The sequence below is a fragment of the Cryptotermes secundus genome, unplaced genomic scaffold, assembly GCF_002891405.2.
Source record: "Cryptotermes secundus unplaced genomic scaffold, Csec_1.0 scaffold73, whole genome shotgun sequence".
Taxonomy (NCBI): Eukaryota; Metazoa; Arthropoda; class Insecta; order Blattodea; family Kalotermitidae; genus Cryptotermes; species Cryptotermes secundus.
In genome coordinates, this window is record NW_019738871.1 from 144,231 (window position 1) to 163,051 (window position 18,821).

Consider the following 18,821-nt stretch of genomic DNA (forward strand, 5'->3'; position numbering starts at 1 on the left):
AATCATGTGTGTTATAGCTTCCAGCTTAGTCATTATGCAAGTCAGTCACATCTTCTGTATGTCATCTGAACCCAATAAGCACATCATCCATATCACATCATCATCAACAATCCATCTTACTAATTACGTCAGCATACACAGTCTGCTGGTCTCACAAATAATCCACCATTTATAATATTCAGAACAAATTATTTATTACTTAAATAACAATAAAACAGATGAGATTTTTAATTAAAGATGTTTATTTTTTTTTCGAAATCTATACTCCAAAACATAACTATAACATTTATAATTAGAGAAGATTTGAGAATGTCTGTATGGAGACTGAAGCAGTTACTGATACTAAGTTAAATTGAAGGCATGATTAATGATATTACAAATAAAAGATTTGGTTCATAGAAATGTGATGAAGCAACTGTGTTTCTTATGGACTATTTTAGTAATAATTTTGGAGAGCTACTGTTTCAGCTGCACTCATTTTTTTGCACATGAGAAAATCTTTACTAAACAACAATAAATTAATTTAGAAATTAAATCCTTTACAGCACAGAATAGGGTGACATCAATTTTCAAATGATACTGATTTTCACTTTCTTTTGTACTTCATATTCTTAGTAATGTATAAAGTTACGAGTGTACGGATGTACAATTATTACATCTGTCATACGATAAAAGCTATATAAATTATGTACACGATGCTAAACTTGCAATGACTGAAACTCAGAACAAAGATACAAAAGAATATGTATTAAATTATTTAAAATTTCAACGTATATAAACATATTTACATTAAAATACTTATTTAAAATATCAAATTTAATAAATAAACAACACAATTATAGTTAATATCCAAACAACAACAAATTAACAATTTATATACACAAAGATATTCTATATACAGAGGTATCTGTGATTATCTTCATATGCTGCATAGTACACAATGGAAATATTGTCAAACAATTGTAAATTTGACACTCTGATTATCTCTGCTAATGAATTTCATCGAAATGATAATGGAGAATCTTAAGTGCTTGGAGCAAGAAGAGTGAAACTGTATTTATGTTATTATAGACATATCACCGAATATTTACATGAAATGACTGGGTTTAACTGAATATTCCACAATAGTTTCATATTTCAGAAAACTGATTTGTAATATATATATGGGAATATTATGATGAAACTGTTTGAGAAATAAATAAAAATTCAGTTATTTTCAGTAACAGTCAAATTACTGATTTCTTAACTGCACTCTCATCTTTCCTTCATAAAACATTTTCTTTTGCGAATGGTTGTAACAGATTCACATACTAGAAAGACGAAATGAAACACAAGATAGAATATTTTCTCAGTAAAGAACAATAAAACTTAAAGCATTTAAAACAGAAAAATCTAACTACAATGATGTTCTTTAAGTTCATGGCCAAGAACTCTTAATGCATGTATCTCCTGACACTCACTTACACTTTCACTGGCATACCAGGTGCACTGTCGTGGGCTTCCAAACTATGCATTACTCCTGAGGGTACCGAGAAAAGTCTGTTACTATTCATTGATTATAAATCGCGGTTTTATAGGAATATGTATTGATTTTGCATATTGGGGATATGTAAGTTACATTAATTTATTATTAAATAAATAATATTTAAATAAGAATTTGGGATTATTTCATATATGAAACTATAATTTGTCTTATTTTCACAGATAATACCAGATGTATTACTAACTTCCTAAGAAAATACCTTAGTTTGTAGCCATATTAAAATTCCACCAATCTTTAAACAACAAACAATGTCAAGATTATTTGTTGTAATTATATATCTGTACTCATCACAATTTTTTTAATAAATTCATTAGCAGACATATGATGGCTTTGTTACTTGAAACGCACCTATTAATGACTTTATAAGGAAATTGCTGTGATATGTGTAGATGACAATTACAAGAAATTATCCTGATAATACCACAGATATGAATTTCACTAAGATCAATAAATATCGTAATTAGTCCTTAACTTTCTGTATTATAATACTGACTGCTGTTACACCAACAAGTAATAGGCCAGTACAGAGAAATATCATGAACATCGACTGCTGATTTCAGAATGAGCACCCAGCATTTTCACAACTAAATATGACAATCCTGTTCACAGACCTGTCACCATTCCTAGGTTTTAATTCCATATTCATAAAACAAATCACCATGACATTCCAAACATGTGTCTATCTGTTCAATGTACATTCATAATGCACAATTAACATTACTTTGTCTTAAATCAAATCTGACACTAGCTCTAGTCAGTTTACTTTTATAAACACTTCGTTCACAAAATATGATCATAAAATGGATGAATTTTCCGTTCAAGGAGACACTGGAAAGTCTGCATACAGGTCAGCTTATTCTCAGGCAGATAATTTGAACAGATGGGCTAAAATTAAAATTCGTTTATTCGACTTTGTTTCCTGGGCTGTGATCAGGTTCCTTCCTTATGTACTGACGTATATGACGGCCCTTTGACATTATTCTGATTGGCAATATCGTCTCGGAAGGCGAGAAATCCTAGCTGGGCATGGGACGCTTCGTTGAGGGCCCGAGATCGAATACATGCGCGGTATTGATCAGCTGATAATTTCTGATGACCGGGACCACCTGAACATACCTGGAACATAAATGTAACATTCAGAAACACAAACAGGTTCCCACGAATACAGAAAACTCAGTTAACATATCAGACAAAACACTAATGTTTATAAATGCAGCTTATTGTATTGCATACAAATATTTTACACATACATACACAAAACAAAGTTACCTGTGCCAATATGTACTATAAAAACAGGTTTAAAAGGAACAATTAGCATATATTTCCACTGGCATAATATAATGGCTTATTATAGTTTTTTCTATTTAATACATTCAATACTTCTGGGAACTCTGTATCAAAATTGTGTTTCCATACATTGCAAAATCAAATTTTTTCTCGGAATCTGATTTCCTCTGGGGTATTACAATGCGCGACAACCCACATTTTTACAGAATGGACTATCCTAAAGGTTGCTCTATAATTTAGACCACACCGACTGGGGGAGGGGGGGAAGAACTGGCATTTAAATCTATTTATATCTCAGAAGTGAAAATTAGTGAGATCTAAGGTTCTAACTGTGGCAACTATGAAGATTACTGCCTTCCGAGGCGTGACGCCATGCAGTCTGCTAGACAGGCAAACATTAGTAGCATCCTAAATGAAAGATTAAGTGTCAAATGTCAGTTTAATGGAATATGGTCCATTCCATCCTCATTTATACAGAATAAATTCCTATGCCAAATGTACAGTATGTGATATATTTTATTATTAGGGGGTCAGACGTTTACCTTAGATGGAATATTATTAACTTTTAGGATAAGAAATGAAGACATTTCCATCAGATATGAAATAAATACTTATTCATATTAATTTTTAGTATGTCCAAGTACAAGTAAAATGAGTACAGAAAATAAACGTTATTACGAAATTAAAGTCACATGGGAACCTGACTTATGAGTTAAAAAAAGGGAAAGTTGTGCTCAAACACTCTGACATGAAGACATATGGGAGGAGTGGAGGTACAGCTCCACTGCTGGCTTCGGCATTAGATGGTGAGGGGCCAGTTTCATGCCCCGGCCGCTTTCTCCCAGAAAAAAATTTCTCGGTACCCATGGGATAGGAGGTTATGTGGGCTCCAGAGGTCGTCTGGACGCTCTGGAGAAGAGAAAAACTTTGTCCCCGCCGGGAATCGAACCCCAGCCGTCCAGCCCGTAACCCGTCGTTATACCGACTGAACTATCGTGTCTCCATTAACTTGTAACGTGGAGGTTTGTTTATTGCAGTGAGAAACAGAACTGATGTGTGTCCAGACACACCCGGGGCGATTCTGTGGTCATATGATCAGTAAGTCAACAATGCTGTGAATCCTGCGGCATCCTGACAGTTAGTACAGGTGTAGCTCGTGTGAAGACGTAACAGCACTCAACATAATTCCGCTGACCAGAGTTTACCTTGAGGAACTGTTAGTCGCGCAGCTAGTCCCCCGCCCGTTAATTGAAACCCAAATGTTCCAGGGCCAATGAGGAAGGGAAGCAAGCAGTGCTCCACTCACATCACAGATGGCACCACTGTTCCCGTTGTGCCTCGGCCTGGTATCTCTCGACAAGACTTCCAGAGCACTGCCGGTATACCAACCAAGGTTGCAAACGTATTACGGAAAGCTTTTGTGGTGACGGAAACGAAAGGTATCATTCAATAATAACAACTAATATCGTGACAGGCTGAATGACTTGAGCGCAAAAGGTTATTGGTAAGTACCACAGAGGAAAACTGGAAGTAACAAAGGAATTAATCTCGCGTTAGAGATACGAAGTGGACTAGCACAGGATAGAACAAAGTCGCGGACTCCCGTGAGCACGGCAATGAAACCAGAATTGCATAACACAAGCTGAGTAACTATCAACAAGTCAAGAAACATTCTGTGTCACAGAACTGACTGATTACTCGCACTCTTGTGTAACGATGTTTTTGCAACTGAATTATTCAAAATATCTTCGAATGGCAAAAAAAAAAAAAAGGTAAAGTTATCGCTGTAACAGCCCGTAGAGGCCCATAGAGTTGTGAGTCGTCGAGGCTCCCACATTTTCTAGACAATCGGCCCACGGACGACAGCGAGGTTGTCAGCCTTACGCACCGGCCGCCCTTTGCCCCCAAAGAAGGTTCGTGGTACTCATTTTTGTTAGAGGCTGAGTAGGCCCCAGGGAGATAGTGCGGCTGGAAGGATTAGGTCAATTGAAAAATCCAATGATCTCATCGGGAACCGAACCTGCGACCTTCCGGCTTGTAGCCTAGTGCCTCAACCAACCACGGTACCACGTGCCCGTCGAATGATAGGATGGTTATGAATAAGGCATAGGAAATAATACGGAAGTGGCTGTGATATATTTATGGTAATATCTCAGAATGTCCCTGCGAACAAGAAGGGGAAAACCGCTGTTATTATTGTTAGTCTCCGGGTTGAAATAAGAAACCAGGCACTCCAAATTACGAAGAGGAGTGGAACGGTAAGTACCGTCTGTACATATTGTTAGGGACGTCTGAGGAACAGAAGGAGCGTGTGCCCAACAAGGGCTGCGGTATGATGGTTATGGTTCCCACTGTATGTTTAAAACAGATTACAGTAAATTTCTACCAATGGCGTAACGAGCTGCGTCATTATGTTTATGATGATGCAGCCTAAAAAATGTTTCACGCATAAATTGCCACGAATTTAGTTCTTATAATAATAGGCAATTCGAAAGATTTTTATGAACAATACACCATAAATATTTTAGGCACAGTATACCATGAATTTGGTCCTAACAGTAATGGACAATCCGAAAGATTTTAGGCACAATATACCATAAATGTTTAGGCACAGTATACCATGAATTTGGTCCTAAGAGTAATGGACAATCCGAAAGATTTTAGGCACAATATACCATAAATGTTTAGGCACAGTAAACCATAAATCTAGTTATAACAGTAACAGGCAGTCCGAAAGATGTTTCAGGCACAGGGTACCATTAATTTAGTTTCAGCAGTAATGCAAATACATAATGTTAGTTATTGGTAGTGTGGAAATTGCTACATGTTACTGAATATACGAAACATGGGTTACTTACAGTGCGGGTTCCATGCAATGAGTTCCATGCAGCAGAACCGGCAGATCCACAATAAGTAGGAATAATACATTCTTCCAACACACTCTTCTCATGCCAACATCCAACAAGCCTCGTGTGTTATTGGGTTCTTGCAGGAAAAACATCGATGTCGGGTTACCGGTTGAGCCATTCAAAACCGTACCAACAGAAAACGTACACCATATCTCACTGTCCTATGCTGTCGTACAAAAGGTATAGCTATCGCTGTAAGAGGCCACGGAGGCCCATAGGGTTGTGAGACGTCGAGACTCCCGCAATTTCTAGACAATCGGCTCACAGATGGCGGTGAGGTTGTCAGCCTTACGCGCCGGCCACCCTGAAGATTCCTGGTACTCATTTCTGTTAGAGGCTGAGTCGACTCCAGGGCCTTCGTGCGGCTGGAAGGAATAGGTCGACTGAAAAATCCAGTGAACTCATCGGGAATCGAACCCGCGACATCCCGGCTTGTAGCATAATGTACGGCACCTCACTGGAGCTTCATGAAAGGAATTGTAGAATTCAGTAGGTTGACGGTACGTGTCGCTGCTAAGGCAACAGTGATTATGATGATGTCATTCGCGACCGGGTTCATTTCAAACGGCCTGTGACCACCAGTTAGTCGGATCTAACATCTGACATTCTGTGGAGTTTCCTTAAAGAATACGTGTACCAGAGAAATCCAAGCAGCATATACAAACTGAATACGAATATTTAAAATGTTATCGGCAACATCATGTCAGAAATTCTCTCGAAACGTAGTCAAAGAGGAATGGTGCATGCATTCAGAGAAATGGAGGATACTTCCGGAGAGATTTGTGAACAGCCATTTTGCATTATGTTCAGTGAGATATAAAATATGTTTTCTGTTTGGCTATGTTTTAAAATGGATCATCCTGTATAAAGCAATACATGCACACTCACTAAGACAAAAATTTAAAACGCAATACGAACCAAAGGCTGTAAAAATAAATCGATAATGGTAACCATCATCTTCGACTTGGAAAAATTACATGTAAAAAAAAAACAGGCTTAAAGACACAACATTTACAACTCTTCAACTGTATTTGAAATACGTTTTGTCTAATGTTTATATACGCGCGCGTCTGTTAGGCGATGAACTATGTACGTATGTGTTATCAGTGATAACTTATCGCGGATGTTTCTAGTTCTCACGCAGTGTCGATGGGAAACGTGTACCTTCACATTCTTACATAGATGGCAGCTCCATGTCAGAAACTGCGCCATCTGAGCGATAAAAAATATAACTTAATTCACTGTCTTAGCGGAGAAAGGTAAGGCAGAAGGAGATAATGGTACAAAAGAAATAATGGAGATGAAGAAGGGGGATGAAGCATGGAGACGCGAAGGAAATGAGTCCGCGATTAATTTCAACTATTTTTTCACTGCTTAATTCTTGCTGGTTGTTGGCTTGGCTTACTCTTCTACACTGAAGATGGAGGCAAAAATATCCACAAAAACCTCTGTAAACTTCTACCAGACTAAACGGCGTCACATCCCCGACGACAATACTACTCACATAATTTGCCAGGTTTTTGTATTGTTTGTTTCTTTACCCCAGCTCACTTTATAATTGGCCACTGGGCTGTTAGCACGCAAATAAATAAGAACAGAACAGAATTGAATTGAATTATATTATTATTATTATTCCTCATTCAGTTCAGGACTTTTTATCTTCTCGTCTGTGTCTAAAAAAAATTAGAATATACAAAGACTGCAATTTTGCCTGTGGTTCTGTATGGGTGTCAAACTTGGTCTCTGACATTAAACTAGGAACACAGACTGAGGTTGTTTGAGAACAGGGTGCTGAGGAGAACATTTGGACTGAAGAGGGATGAAGTGACAGGAGGTTGGAGAAAAATGCATAACGAGGAGCTTCATAACTTGTACTCTTCTCCAAGTATAATCAGAATGATCATCTCTAGGGGGATGAGTTGGGTAGGGCATGTAGCACGCATGAGGGAGAAGCGGAATGCATATAGAACATCAGTGGGTATGACAGAAGGAAAGAGACCACTATGAAGACCTAGACGTAGGATGGTGGATAATATTAAAATGATTTAAGAGAGATATGATGTGGTGGTATGGAGTGGATTGATGTGGCTTAGGATAGGGACCGATGGAGGGATCTCGTCAACACAGTAATGAACATTCGGGTTCCATAAAAAGTTGTGAAATTCTTGAGTAGCTGCACAATTGGCGGTTTCTCAAGAAGTGCCCAGTTCCATGGAGTTGATATTATTATTAATATTATTATTCATGCCAGAAGTGATGGTCACAGCCCCTCGGAGTTTTCCTTTCGGAGCAGGGAAGCTACAGTATTACTAATTTTTTAACCACCCTGTATCATTATTTAACAAGGAAGCTCATCCCCCGTGTCCCCCCTTCGCAAAGCGGGGGGGAAGGAAGGGGCCATAAAATAAGCATTCTGCACATGCTTCACAATATAATGAACGAACAAGAGCGAGTTAATTGCGTTAAAAACAGAGATGACGGGACAAGAGAACGTAAATAAAAACATAACAGAGCGAATCCCAGACAAATAGTGACGTGGAACCCATTAAATTCTGACACAACATCCATTAATTAATGTTCCACTGGGAAAGGATTTAGAAGGGCGAAAAAACTAATGGTAACCAATGGATGGGCATGCTAGAAAGAATTACTTAAGGGTCCAGTTCTAGAACAAACATTTTTATATGGGCCACACCGCAGAATTTGAGCCGGGTTAGCTCAGATGGGCTACGCGCTGGACGGTCCGGGTTAGATTCCCGGCAGTGCAAGATGTTTCTCTTCTTGAGAGCGACCACACCGGCTCTGTGGCCCACTCAGTCTCCTATCCAATGGGTAACGGGGCTCTTTCCCCGGAGGTAAAGGCGCGTGGGCGTGAAGATTCCCACTGACTTCCATCTAGTGAAGAGCTCAGAACTGGTGGAGCTATATCTCCACTCCCCCATACCTTCATGGCGCGATGCTTAACTAATTAGGCACAGAGATAACTTTGCCTTTTTACAGTACAGAATACAACTGAATATCAACGTTACTGTCATACGTTCTGGTTTAAAGTAACGCGTGTATATTATTAAAATGCATCAGATACAGTACCTGCAGGACTGCTAAATTAAGCTCATGCATATTACAAAATTTGTATATTTAATATTAAAGCGGATTACAAAGTACTTTTCTGTTTAAATGTGTTCAAAAAAATATTTCTAGAGGAGAAGAAGTTGAACATACAAGACAATTATTTTGCTCAGTAGATTCTATGCCCAAAAACTTCACCACGAAACTTCAACACATTTTATAGTAGTAGATCTCATCAGATAAAAATTATGAAATAAGTTTGCACAATTAAATGCGAATATGCAATGATACTAAAAGAAGCGAAAACAGTGAAAAATGTTAACTGTTTAATAAATCAAATCTATATTCGTTTTCAATGGAAAACGCAAAGAAATTCGAAAGCAAATATTAAATGCCACAGCTGCCACCATTAAGCTTTGACATTTTTTTCAGGAGAGGGTGTTGTATTTCTCCTTTTATGTTCTTTGAGAGGTTGAAGAGGTTTAATTGTGTTTCAGCTGTGGATGAGGGCCTTGCGGTTTGGAGTATTAATGCAGTGTGTGAATCTCCTTCCATTAGAGGGGTAAAAGCCAAAAACAGTTCATTCAATGCAGACACCCCACAAAAACCAAGCAAAAAAAAAACAGACATCAGCTTGTGTGCTTTCCATTTACCAAACGTCGTACACAGGCCGTAGTCGAGGTCTCTTGTAATTGGTTTCAACTGCCTCAGTAGGGCTCAGCCCCTCCGACACATACGCAGAGTAGCCGAAATGTTCCTAACAGAGCAACTACTCTCGTTTATTTATTTTATTCCTGAAGAAATTTTAATTTACTGCACGTAACAACAAAGATTCGCACCGTAGCCGTGATTTCAATTGTTGACGTGACCGCCTCTTTGGTCTAATGTTCAGAGGTCCTGGCTACAGATCCAGAAGTCTCGGGTTCGATTCTCGGCGCTACCAGGTTTTCTGAGAAGTGCTGGGTCTGGAATGGGGTCCACGCAGCGTCGTGAGGATAACTGAGGAGCTATTTCAATGAAAGAGTGGCTCCAGTCTAGAAATAAGAGATCAACGGCCGTGGGGATCCGTTGCGCTGACCACGCAATACCCTCTATCCGCAAAAGTTGTCACTAACTTCGCCGACAAGCGGCGGTGGCTCGGTCGAAATATTTCGCGTGCAGACCAAAATCACGGATTTCTTTGTTTGTTAGTTGCCTAATTACATGCATGATCTAGCTCCATATTAAATTTCACATGCCTAACTTCACTGATTCATTAGTTATCGTCATGACACCGAAAGAAAAATAGATATTCCCACCAGCTTCCATTTAGCCTCACATAACCGAACTGTCTCAACAAAACATGTGTATTCTTCAAGCAGCTGTTGCCACATATAACTTCAGAATCTTATATTGTCCCTACTGTCATAACCACCTCAGAAATTTATTCGTCTACCATACTGGTCTTCTTTATCGTAGACAAAATATAAAATTACGAGTCTCGGGGTAGCCTCTAATATTATACGACTAATGTCCATGTCAAATTTCATCAAAATCCGTCCAGAAGTCCTCAAGTTGAAGCACGTGCACATTTCGTGCACACCGTGAAATGAACGCGTAATAGCGTGGAGGAAAATCAAGTAGTAACAGCTTCATAACATAAATTTAGATCAAGTTTCACTACTATAATCAGAAAATGTAGTCAAAATTTATATTAAAATAATTCACTTCTGCTCTAAAATTAAGTGATGAAAATAATGCCGTAACGGTCAGTAAGCGAGAACTCCGGCTTGCCTACAGATGGCATTCACATGCTGAACTACTGAAAGCCTTGCAACACTGATACATTACTCTCAACAACAGATGCCTCCACTTACCTTGGGATGCCAGATGTGGAAGATCCCGGGGTCGGTGGCCCTCACCACTTTCACATGACTTTTGACGTATTTCCGGTACAGCATGACGTCTTCTCCACCCCAACCAACGATTTCCTCGTCAAATCCGCGCACCCTCAAGAAGTCGGACCTGAAAAAAAAGATAGATCATCTTCTGGTATATAATGCCGTATAATCCGTTGAAAGTCAACTGATGTTTCGGAGAAACTATCGCCTCCATCTTCAGGGTCGAATAAGGCGACCAAAATACCGGAGTGAAAGCTGGTGGCAAGCCGCGTAATGGGCTGGCCGAAAATTTAGGATTACGTAGGAACCAGGACGGAAATGGAAGTGGACATGAGTTCCCATTGGCTCGCCGTAGAACAGAACGAAACCGCTCGGCTCTCACACGACCATCGAGCGAACCAATAGGAGACAAGCACATGATTTTTGATGGTTATGAAAAAGAGGCGTTTTAGCCGGTGTAGGAGAAAGTATAATGGTGTGTCGTGGAAGGTGCCGACGAGTAAGGGAGTCGCATGCATGCGGGGGGCAGGGATGAGAGAGGAGGTGGCGGGAGGAAGCAGGAACATCAGGGTGAAGGCTGATGAGTACTCGGAGAGGGCACACTGTGTCCTGATAAGGGCAATGTGCACGAACCTGCGTGGCCCCGCGGAGAATCCAGTTCTGCTGTCGTGTGATGGAGGCTTCCTACGGCTGTTCATGGAGCAGATGGCTTGCTCAGATAAAAAACCGTCCTCTCTGTTCGTACTGTTGGGCTGGAGCTCAATCTCAACTGACTATCTGATGATGGGATCCGTGTATCTGGGTTCGTTGGAGAGGATGGCCGTGCGCTGCAGCTGGTTGCTGTACTATTCGCATACCGCGGATTCGGCAAGAAGTCCCACGGATAAACCCCCTTCACATATCTGTCGGGCTGCTACGTTTCCCCCTTCCAATCATCTACACATTCCATTCACCACAATGTTGGTACTGACCAACTTCGAAAGCGAGAAACGCTCTGGGCTGATTGACATACGCCAGGCGGGGCTGGAGAAGAATATAACAGTACGCAAGGAGAGGGAAGCCATGACAATCCATGGGACATCTTTCCGCAGCAGAAGTATATCTAACTAATTAACTAACTTTCTCTCAATGGTTCATTCATTTCATTCATCGATGGGTCTACAGCCCCTTTATTAGGCCCTGGCCTTTTCTTCAGTTCCGTCATATCTTTTACACAGTCGGGAGGACTCAGTCGACGAGTGATCAACCTGTCGCAAGGCAAATACCGGCATAGTACATCGAATAGGACACAAGCGTTGAGTTCGCCAACCTACCATCTCACTCTATGTACTTGTATTCTACAGTTAAGCGTCGCTAAATAACTACAACAAAACTACACGGCGTCACATCACAGTAGGCAGTAGTATTCCGCCGCCGTGAGAGGCTCGGATCTCGAGGGGTCTGGCATATGTTTCATCTCTAAAACTACTCAACTGATTTTGATTAGATTTGGTACCTGTGGTCCACATTAAAATTTTAGTGAATTTAATTTGGCCCATATTGATTGTCTTTAAATTTAACAAAGAAAGCCCAATTGCAAGATGTATGTGTTTATTCGGGAAACTAAGAACAGTAACATTCAGACAGAATGTGAGGCAATGGACTCCCAAAGCTAGAGCTACATCAGACACCCGATGCAAAAGAAACGAGAGGTAGATGGCACAGGCTTCATGTGTCTAAGACGTCTAACTCATTCAGAACTGGAAGACCATTCTTTTGATTACCCAGAGAACATTTAGTATCAAAGCGACAGCGCGGTCTAAAGGTTCGGCCACACAGAGCGCTACGTACGCGACGCACGCTACGTTCGCTATACGAACAGAAAAATATCTCCCTTTACTGCCAATGTGACTGGCCACACACACTTCCCTACGCTACGTACGCTATGTTCCCTAGGTTAGCTGCGTCGCAGAGTGCACACAGCGTACGTAGCGAATATAGCGTAGCGCTCTGTGTGGCCGAACCTTAAAGCGCGTACCCTCTTAGATCGACCGAACATTATGATCGCGTTTTCGAATCCCACACGGTATACTGTATGTATATCTTCGTTTATTCAGTACCTGTGATGTGTGTCGGCATAAGAACCTTGCAATGGGCTGATCCCCAACCAAGGAGTTCTACTAACTGTCTGTAAGATTTATAATTTCAGACGTATATTTTGAATGAACGGTTCAAATTATTGTAATGTGTTTTGGTTACTGAAGACGCCGTTCAGATTGTTAATTGGTTTATTTAACAACCTACAAGTAACGGCTACAATTAATTACAATACTGTTGCGGGTTTCCACAGTTTACAAACCCTATGCACTAATCTGTCCACTCTGTCCTCAGTAGTATACACATATTAATTACGATACGGGAGCTATACAAGTGTCCCTGTATCACACACTCCCAATTACACAATTACACACACGTCCGGTTCTTCTTTCCGCGACGGCTGCTATACTCCAACTCAACTCGTAGGCTGCTGCCTTGAGAACGCGTTCATTGCTGACTTGAGAACTCACTTCGGCGGCTGATACACTTTTATCTTGTTCACTGCTGACTGGAGAACTGTCTTCGGCCGCTGATACACTTTTAACTAACTTCGGCGGCTGTGTAGTTCCCTTATATAGTCGCAGCGCCCGCCTGTTACGCAATGGGTACCGCTGTTGCCTGTTACCCGTGTCACAGCTGCGTTGCGTGCCATGTCACAATTCAGAGGGGGGGGGGACGGAGCGCTGACTCACCCGCCACGTCACCGTGGCCAGAGCTGCCACGTCACTGCTGGGTAGGGAGGGGGTGTCCTCCATTGCNTATTATATATCGACAGTCACAAACCAAAACAATACAGGGGGGTAACGTTTAGTGTTTGGATCCACGTTTTCTTGACCTCAGTACTAGTTAGAGGTGAGTGGCCAGGTTCACGCCCCGGCCGCTTTACATCCAGGGATAGATACTCCGGTAGCCCTTGGATAGGAGACGGGGTGGGCCCCAGAATCGGAATGAAAGACGTGGAGAAGAGAAAATTATTACCCTACAGGGACAAGAACTCCGACCCCTCGGTCGTCCAGCCCGTAGCCGGTCGCTATACCAACTGAGCTCCTGCATACGCCTTCATGGCGCATTGCTTAATTAGTTAATCACATGAAGAACTTTACATTGCGTTTAGTGTAATCATCAAATGAGCAAACATCATCAAAACCTGTGTCGCAATTTTTGGTAACAGAATATGCAGGCACGTAGTCATGACCTCCCTTAGATGCGTTTATTTTGTATGAAGAACAAACATACACACACAAAATTCATTGAATACGAGTTAAAATACAATGGTCATTGTGTAAAATTTATTAAACTGATGTTTATATTGGTTTTTGACACCATGCTCCAAGGTAAGCGAGGAGTTGACAAAGCCATACACGTGTTCCCCGTTATACGTAACACAGCGACACACACATATACGTGTATACGGGAGTAATAACCCAGGCTTCAATTGTATGAAAATTGAATTTGTTTCACGAAACCTGCACTTGCCATTGTGTAGGGATGTTAATACAACTGATCGTTTTCTGCATTCCTATGCTTCCATTAGCGGCACAAATTCACAACGGAATGAACATACACATCCACGAGAACGCTCGACTCGGATCATGAAATCCAGTTACGGTACATTATAAAATTAATTTGCCCTGAATAGAGCGGGTTACCGTAGCGGCAACCCTCCTCACTCGTATTTGGGAAGTGCTGGACTGGAATTTCTCGGCAGCCTATCCTGGCTCACGTTCTTCGTGAGGTTCCTTAGTCCCGCAAGCGCCCGAGTCAACATGACCTCTGTTTAGACGGCGTTAGCTGAGGTGTGGCTGGGTAAGGTTGGACAAGGTTTGAATGTCTCAACGGCCGCGTTAACGGGAAACACCGGCCACGCACCATAAGACGAGTCACAACGATTCACTTTGATGGTAAACGTTATTTGTTTTGAAGAAAGCAGTCTCCTGGGATATGGCGTAGTGTACATATAGGCGATATGTTCCTCCGAAACGTCCGTTAACACAATATCTACACGGCGCAACATCCCAGAAGACTACTTTTTTTCATAGTCACCGCCGTGAAAACCTCAAATCTTATACAGTTATTTATTTTACTTCACCAGTTTACTCTTTTAACAGCGAGTCACTTAATTCGCAGAACCGACGATGCGTAATGACGTGCTCGATTTCTACCTACCTACCCACCTACCTACCTGTCTATCTATGACTCTACAGACTTTCGTTGGAACTTGGCCACTTTTTAAGTTTCTTGATCCTATACACAGTCGGTAGAACTCCTTGGACGGGGGATCAGCCCGTCGCAAGGCCGATATCTACACACAGAACAACATAAACAGAATAAACGCAACCAGACATCGATGCCTTGAGTGGAATTCGAACCCACGATCCCAGCGTTCGAGGGAGAGAAGACAGTTCATTCCTTAGACCGCGCGGCTACTGTGGTCGGAAAAAAAAAATATATATATACAGACATGCGACTAAATATTACTACAACTTTAGGCGATTGCAGTGCTTCCAGGCAAATCCCTCATATACTCAATCCACTCCATGTACGTCATACTTTGCGTAGGCAGTGCTCATGTGCGTGTCTGAATTAACCATCGGCGTATGGATACCACAAGTATATTAACAAAATATTAACGACGTAACGATCTCCGTCTTTAACTCACGATGACTCATCCTCGTTCATACGGCGGATGGAGTATAGAATGTCGAATAGGCCACAATTGCTTCTTTCCATATCCCCTCAAACAAAAATAACTCCGTGGCCCTTAGTCCGCAAACGAACTATACCGACCGAGCCACCGCCGTTTGTCGGCGAAGTTAGTGCCAACTTTAGTGGATAGAGGGTATCGTGTGGTCAGAGCAACGAATCCCCACAACCGTTAATTTCGGGTTTTCTAGACCGGAACCGCTACTTTTCCATTCAAGTAGCTCCTCAGTTATCCTCCCGAGGCTGAGTGGACACCGTTTCAGACCCACTACTTCTCAGAAAATCTGGTAGCTCCGGAAATGGAACCCGGGACCTCTGGATCTGAAGCCAGGAACTCTTGACCACTAGACCACAGAGGCGGTCCCCTTCAAATCACATTTCATCTATACGTATCATCATACCATTCGACGACGTATATAGCGACGGTCAGCGCCGTTAAATAACCTAACCAGAAGCATAAGGCCTGAGCCTGTCCTTCATTTCCTCGTTTAGTTTGCAGTGGACGCCAGATCAGATCAACTAATGGCGCCTGGTTACGTTTCGTTTGATGAAATGATTGGCCTAATGTAGGGGTACATTAGCGCGAATGCAAAGTCCTATTTGTTTAACGGTGATCACTTCGGTTATGTACATATCGACGGTTTTAATCTGACAGCCAAAGATAGTCAAATCGTCATGCAAGGGGCCACAACACTTGATAACTGAAAATAAAAATGACTTAAATTAAAAGATGGAAACAGGCAGTTATGACAAGTGCTTTCTTTAGACTACACTGATTATGCTGGGGGCACGCGATAGCGTAGTTGGTTGAGGCACTATGCTACAGGGCGGAACGTTGCTGGTTCAAATCCCGATGAGGTCGTCGGATTTTTAATTTGACCTAATCCTTCCAGCCGCACTATGGCTCTGGGGTCGACTCAGCCTCTAACAGAAATGAGTACCAGGAATATTCTTGGGTGTAAAGGGCGGACGGCGCGCAACGCTGACAACCTCACCGCCATCTTTGAGCTGACTGTCTAGAGAAAATGTGGGAGCCTCGACGCCTCACAACCCTATGAGCCTCCACGGCCTGTTACAGGGATAGCTTTACCTTATTTACACTGATTATACCTGCGCGGGATGGTAGTCAGAAATATTAGCACCGTCACCATTAGATCTTGTGGAATACGGGCCTACGATGACGCTCTTTCAACTACAGACGTTACACAACGAAAGAGATGGGAAGATGGGCATGCATGGTGGGTACATAAGAATATGTTAGGAGGCGGTTAAGGCCTATTTTCTAGTCCAATCCCTTCATCCGCACGGAGAGACTAAGGAAAATAAAACCAGCGGTTCTGAATGAGGAGCAAGCGAAGAACCTCCCAAGTACCACGGCTTGCGCCTACAGCAAACCACTGGGGTTTAGACATCCCTGAGACATCCTTCATGCGGGTTCCTTTCCAACGCTGCCAATTGCTAGGCTGTATGTCGGGCAGTAGGACGATGAATTAGAAGGGACTGGGAAGGAACCGGGTCTGAGATAAGACTATGAAAACCCTCGGCCAGGATAGCCGGTGTTACGGCCGAGATGTGAACCCAGCACTTCTCAAATACGAGTCAGATGTTGAGGCACTCTTCCATTCAGTTATGGAGCTATGACAGATCAATATTAAAATAGCGGGGTGAAACCACACCACGTGCGACCAGTCCCGGGCCACTTGCCGACAAGTGCTGCTGCTGGTAACGGCGCGGCGTCACAGTGACGGCACTTTTTTTTTTAATTCCCTGTTTCACAAAGAACGGGAAATAACAGGCCTAAATTTCTGCTTATTGCGTTACTTTTAGCCTACTTCCTTTGTTTTAAAAAATAGGCTTATGAGATCTCCCCATCAACGTTTGAATGCCTGGACCAATCTTTACGAAACCTGGTACGCGTATCATGCTACAAGATCCCATTAGTCTGTGTGTTTGTATGTGTAACCCTCCTAACGTTACTAGGCAACGGCTCGGTAAGCACATTCCCGCGGCAATGTATACAGAAGCAACAAAAACACTTCTGGACAAGTCTTTTTCTATGCGGTTCGTGTCGTGTGAAAAGGAAGTTCCGGAGTCAACTTTTGGAGGTGTCGTTTTCTATGCAGTTCGTGTCGTATCAAAGGAAAGTGAGTGATTAGTTCCTACCAGAAGATCTTGTTTTAGTTCTAACTAATACAGGTTCCATATTTTCTTTAAATAGACCACTGTTTGAAAGTAAATACTTACTTACTTACTCATGGAGCTGAGCCCTTCTGGAGGAGCCGCCAATTCTGCAGCTACTAGAGAATTTACCAGCATTTTGTGGAACCCGAAGGTTCATTACCGTGTTCATAAGAGCCCTCCACTGGTCCCTATCCTGAGCCAGATCTATCCAATCCATTCTAGCCTCGTTTGAAAGTAAATATCAAAATTAATGAAATCGGCTGGGGATTTTGCAAAGGATCTCATTTAGTAAGCTCAACAGTCCGACTTTCTGCAGCCAGATGGTTGCCAGCGTTCTTATTACCTTTCTAAGGATCTGTTTGCAATGTTCTTACCGCATATTGCCGTCAGATTTATGTGGTAAAATGCTCTAGGAGTGTAAACTTGCAGTGAATAATATACGGGCTGATAATGGTTGGTTATTGACTGCAACTTTAGTTACATCAGGTCCACATGCTCCTCCTGACTCAACTCCAGCGGTGAGAGGTCACATTATTCATACCCCACTTCTCCCCTACCAATTTCTCCTCTTCCCAAATTCTCTCTTGCTCCACTGAACTTCTTGCCACGTGCGTGACCGAAATACTGTGAACGGAACATCCTTGTTCAGTATTCAGTTCCTCTGCTTCGTATGATATGAGTCCCGGGTTCGAATCGGGATCTGCAAGCCAGCTATCCCAAAAGCCACAATTATTTATACTCACGAACAGGTGGAGTACTTTTTTTTTAAACAGACGCAAGTGAGAGATCCTCAGGGGAGATACTATGTACTTAAAATTGTAAAATACATATTGTCACGTGATAGAGAGTGACTGTCGACGGGGTTTTGGATTAGATATTGGCTTTATTGCCCACTCTAACATACAACCCGTAATTACAATTAATCATACACCATCGCTAATTTCCGCACTTTACAATTTGCTAGAGCACAGGCTAAGTCTTTTCCAACCCGCAGTGTCTTCACCAGTAGTTGCCTGGTAACGATTCCTAACAATGGCCATTCCTTTGATTCAGGGCTCAAGTCTTCTCTGAATACCAGTTCCCTTCCAACTGAACTATTCTTCAAAGTCACATTGCGACTGACGGTAGGCAGGTCAGTCAGTCAGTCTTGGTGTCGAGGCCAATCTGGGGGTT

At 41.9% G+C, this 18,821-nt stretch overlaps 1 protein-coding gene across 3 annotated transcripts in view; it reads right to left on the reverse strand.

Annotated features, from left to right (window-relative positions):
- The window catches only part of LOC111871049 (chondroitin sulfate N-acetylgalactosaminyltransferase 2), a 365,067-nt gene that overhangs the window by 108,687 nt on the left and 237,559 nt on the right, over positions 1 to 18,821 (reverse strand). For all 3 annotated transcript variants that reach the window (XM_033754080.1, XM_023863789.2, XM_033754081.1), the window contains one exon: positions 10,665 to 10,812. In XM_033754080.1, the coding sequence (XP_033609971.1) occupies positions 10,665 to 10,812 (148 nt within the window). The remainder of the gene's footprint in view (positions 1 to 10,664; positions 10,813 to 18,821) is intronic.